Source organism: Aptenodytes forsteri, unplaced genomic scaffold (genome assembly GCF_000699145.1).
Source record: "Aptenodytes forsteri isolate BGI_AS27 unplaced genomic scaffold, ASM69914v1 Scaffold99, whole genome shotgun sequence".
NCBI classification, from domain to species: Eukaryota; Metazoa; Chordata; class Aves; order Sphenisciformes; family Spheniscidae; genus Aptenodytes; species Aptenodytes forsteri.
In genome coordinates, this window is record NW_008795321.1 from 1,279,246 (window position 1) to 1,284,154 (window position 4,909).

Consider the following 4,909-nt stretch of genomic DNA (forward strand, 5'->3'; position numbering starts at 1 on the left):
CACCCCCAGCCTTCTCAGTCGGTAGAGCATGGGAAGCTGAAAAGGCCTTGACTAGTGTAAGCGCTACTCAGCAACAACTAAAACATCAGTGGGTGATCAACTTTATTCTCATCCTAAACCTAAAACACAGCACTATACCAGCTACTAGGAAAAAAATTAACTATATCCCAGCTGAAACCAGGACAACTAGTGTCCTCTTTGGTAATGACTATCAGATAAAAGCACTTGCGACTTATTTCTGTTAGAATGTACAAAGAATTTTGCTTTGGCCATGAAAACATTTATTTGGTTTATACACCAATGTTTAGCACTCAAGTTTTACTACCAACAGTGCTAGGAGACTTGGGCATTCACATTCTTGCATTCTAGTACTTCTATCAGGTTGTTTTTAACTAAGAAGCAGCTTTAATCTTGATTATTGAATAGCAACTTATGGAGCAAACTTGGTTTACAAAAGGTAGCTGAATTATTTCAAATCATGAATGTGAGAAAAAAAGTCTGGGTTTAGGTGCTTTTCAGAGAAAACAAACCAGGAAAGAATTACTGCAGATTATGCATATCTAGAAACTACAGAAGAAACGGCAGTTTGTCTGGAAACAAAGCTAAATTTCCCATTAACTTGATTTGTCTCTATTCTTGAAAGTTTAATCAGCTTTCATTTTATTGTGACTCTTATACTGGAGCTGATAGGTAAGTGCTTCATGTTGCTTTCCATGCTAAAGTTCTGATGGAGAGTTCCAGCTTTGTAGACAGCATAACAGGTCAATCATTAAAATTCTGTGTGTGAACTCTCCCAGAGGAAGATTGTGTATAAATGGCTAACAGTCTTGGGATCTTGCACTCATAGCATTGTATTCATTTGGTTTATAGTCTACTTAAGCACTCAGAGTTCCCTGAAATGGGCTCTTCATCTTCATGAGCACCTAGGCAAAAGAAGTGCCAAGCTTAGGGGTTGAGTATGGCCCAAAATGGTCTTAGGTATCGACTTCCAGTTTTCAGAGGGTGATGCGTAAGAAAAATAGTTCTGGAATAGATAAATGAACTCCCAACCTGTGCAGTTGTCTTTCTCAGCTCCACGTTGCTATGTCATCAAACATACCAGATTTCAGAGTGAATACTTTTTTCCAGCTACGTCAAAATGCAGATGAAGAATGTTGGATGACAGTTGGCTTAGTATGTTTAGGCAAGGATCTAGCCAGTTCTTAGTTCCTGACAAGTTGACTTGGCCGCAGCATCCATTCTCTCCAACTTCTAGCACTACTGGGAATGCCCCCAAAGTCTTTACCTACGTGCTCCATCATGACCTTTGTGAGTGCTGGAGAGACAGGTAATACAGAGTCAAATACAGACACTTCTTGTAAGGATATTCCCACGGAAATTTATTTACCGTTAAAAAAGTTGATCCGCAGTTTTAGTGGTTATCTGGTACAGTATGGCCTTGGTGGCCCCCATCAGCTCAGCATCCTGTGTTGTATTTCGTAGGAGCTGGTACTTGCCTCAGTAACTTTGCCCCAGATTTCCGTTTGCTTTCATGGTCATGAAATGCTTGCCTTCCCTCAGCCAGAGATAAATGCTCTCTTTGTGGTTTGAAGAGCACCCTAAAGTGCCTCAGGAAGGAAGGAGTTACGTAAACACGAAATACTGCTCTGTGGCAGACAGCAATGTCCAGACTAAGAGTCAACCATTTTATTCCAAATGAAGGCTCTGTTGTTTTACTGCAGCAAAATTCTTTGTACATGCGTTACAATTTGGGAGAGTACCTGTAAGGTCAGAGTACCATTGAATGCCATTTGTACTGTTAGAACTGTATACCCCTCAGTATTCAGTGGCGGTACAGGTGTGTTTTTAAAATGATGAATTGTGATACCACTTGTTTTGTGGACAGAACATACGTGGACTGCATCCTTCAGAGACACAGCATGTTACTGGTGCAGTGCTGCTTCCTGTCACTGACAACCTTGCCAGAGTAGAAGGCTTAGTCAATTCTGATGTCGTGCTGCAAGTTGTGTTCACCTCACATTTCACTGACAGGTGTGGAGGTTGGATGACCTTTTTGGAAAATGAATTATAAAACGAGCCAACCCATCAGCTCTTGAAGGATGTCCAATGGGACTAATCAAGAGGTGTCAAAGGAGAGGCTGGTTTAGTAACAGTTGTAGTCTTGGGGTGCAAAGGATGAAGCAAGGTGCTAATGATGCAGAAAGAATATGTTGAATTCCTGGTCCTGGAAGATGCTAGAGAATGGAAAGAAGGAGTATGATTGAAGTCTCTAAATTTTATAGATTGGATATCAGCAGTTCATGTCTCGGCTAAGAATCAAACAGCTGACACTAAGCATACAATAAACAGCTTAGTCTTCCTGAGTCATTATTTTCCAGGAACAGTACAAAACTAAAACTCCAAATTAAATTAATTTAACTTCCAATTAAATTCATTAAATGTAATGATTGGCTCCTGTTCAACAGTCAGAAGCTTGAAGTTCCTGTATGGTCAAATTAATATTGTTATACGACTGCTGGAGCAGAATGCTATAAAGTTAATAATGTACTGGCACAGTGCCCAGTTTGACTGACAGGCTTTCTTTGGATTGCTGTTTGTGACTGTAGGGTTTATCAGTATGATACTGCTTGTTTCTGTGTCTCATTGTTTTACCGTAAAATAAAGTACAAACCCATGCCAAAAGCACTGTCCAGCATATGCTAAGCTTGAAAGCAAGTGTGAATTTTAAGGACATCTGCTCAGTTTTTTTAGATGAATTATATTAGTTACACTGATTTCATCCAAAACATTATAGGGTAGTTTGCTTTCCCCCCCCACTTCTTTCTAATAAGTTAAAATCATCATGTTGAGAACCTTTCCATGTATTATTTTCTGTTAAAGTGTTTAACAATAATTGAAAGTATTGTTTTCATACAACTTCAAAATGAGATGTTAACAGGAGACCAGAATTTTATTTCATGGACAGAGGTTCTATGCTAGGTTATATGATTGCTCTGCAGATTTTCCTGTAATGCCAGTTGATTAAACATACTCTTTTTCTGTTTTCTCCAGCTGACTTAGCCCACTTAATGGACAGAACCTATGAAAGAAAGCTGCCTGTCAGCTCTTTGACAATAGCCCGGGTAAGGAAATAAATCCCAATCATAAAGTGATGGAAATGACAGTGGAATGCTTATGAAATCAAGTGAGCTGAGAGGGGATAAATGATACCACCTCTGCTGAGAGTTTTGGGATTGTAAATGTCTTGTTATACTGTTAAATTGCTGTGTAAAGCTGTTTTAGTGTTACTTTGTACTCATTAGTTATACTTGGACCGTAGGGTCTTCAAAACAGAAACAGTTTTTTTCCTCAGTAAAATTGGGCCTCACTGTTACTGGACTATGTATTTCCCTAATGTATGTTCCCAGCCTTCCTGTGGTTTCTGTCTTAGTGAGAGGTTTAACACCCCCTCAGGCACGTTATAAGAACCCAGGCTGCTTAGGAAATGTAATGAATTAGCACACTGCCTGTCTGCGTGCATCTTCCTCCACTTCCAGGCTCCTTTCAGAGTAAGGCAGAGTTGGATACATATTGCCTCTATAGTTTTCTTTCCTTGCCTCGGCAGGCTGAGGCAGGACAAATGCTGGCATGGGATGAGTGAAGCCATTATTTTTACTGGAATTAATAACCAGTTCTATCCTCTGGATGGGTTAATCTGGGGAGGGGGAGTGAAGGCAGAGATGTGAGATGTGCTTTTAAGTTCCCTGTGTAAGTGAGTGTTTGTACTGAAGAAGGAGAATAAATGTGTCACTTGTTTTTAAAAAAAGAAACAACAACCTAATTTCAATCTTCAAAGTTATCCAAAAAAGCTGAGTCACCATGCTGGTACCTCAGTAACACCACTAATTAGGATCATTGGCACCACTAACTGAGGAGTCACAGAACGTTTTGTACAGTTACAAGATCAAGCATTTATACAGATCAAGCATTCTTGATCATTGCTTCTGAGACAGTGTCCATTGGGGAAATGGGTCTTCCTCTCCCTTTGATTACTTAATCAGCTTTATTCCTTTCCTTCATATTCCTGCTTTGGGCTGACCTCTTCCCTGGAGAAGTGGCATTTCCAGATTGTCAAACAGCCTCACTTTCTAATACCTGGAGCTCACATCCGATTCTTGTTTTCTAAAATGTAAATAAAGCGCACAGGCATGCACACTCAAAAGATGAGACCTACATGTATACAGTATGCAAGGAGAGTTAAGAAACTGGAGCAAGTACCAGTCAGCTGAAACTATTAGTTTTAGCTCATGCTTAGGATAAAGAGAAGTAGTGACCTTGAGAACATGTTGTTTATATATTCTGAGCTAAAGGTATTATTTTGGGAAGACTCTGGAGTGTTCCAGCATCTTTATGCTTATGTTAGTAAAACCTACAGGCAAACAGGATTCACTGTTACTGTAAGACAAAGTCTGTTTTAAAACTTGGCTTTTGTTTAAATAGTTGATAGCACTGGGAATTTTGGAAGATTGCCTGGAGTAGACAAGGTTTTAAATGAGAGGAAAATTGTGCTTTACAGCACGGGGGGTGATTTTTTTCTTACTGTTACTTATATGTGTGGTGAAATACAAAATGCTGTTGCCCTTGTCCTTCAGAATTTATAGTATGAATAGGCACAACAGGCAAACGTTAGGGAAAAGAGTACTTTTTAGAAAGAGAAGTAAGGCATGTCGAGATTCTCTCAAAGTTGGGGGGGGAAAGTAAGGAACTGAATGTATTCTCAAATTAAAGGATGTGATTAAAGAGCAAAAAATTGAGAGAGGAGCAGCAAAAATATGGGGTACTGAGCTATATGGACATAATTCTCAGATCATAGAATCATAAAATAGTTTGGGTTGGAAGGGACCTCTAAAGGTCATCTAGTCCAACCCCC

General features: G+C 39.5%; 1 protein-coding gene across 1 annotated transcript in view; it reads left to right on the forward strand.

The window, feature by feature from the left end:
• The window catches only part of MRPS27 (mitochondrial ribosomal protein S27), a 51,260-nt gene that overhangs the window by 3,384 nt on the left and 42,967 nt on the right, over positions 1–4,909 (forward strand). Inside the window, exon 2 of the mRNA XM_009279934.2 lies at positions 3,052–3,122. Within this exon, the coding sequence (XP_009278209.1) occupies positions 3,069–3,122 (54 nt within the window). The 5' untranslated portion in view covers positions 3,052–3,068. The remainder of the gene's footprint in view (positions 1–3,051; positions 3,123–4,909) is intronic.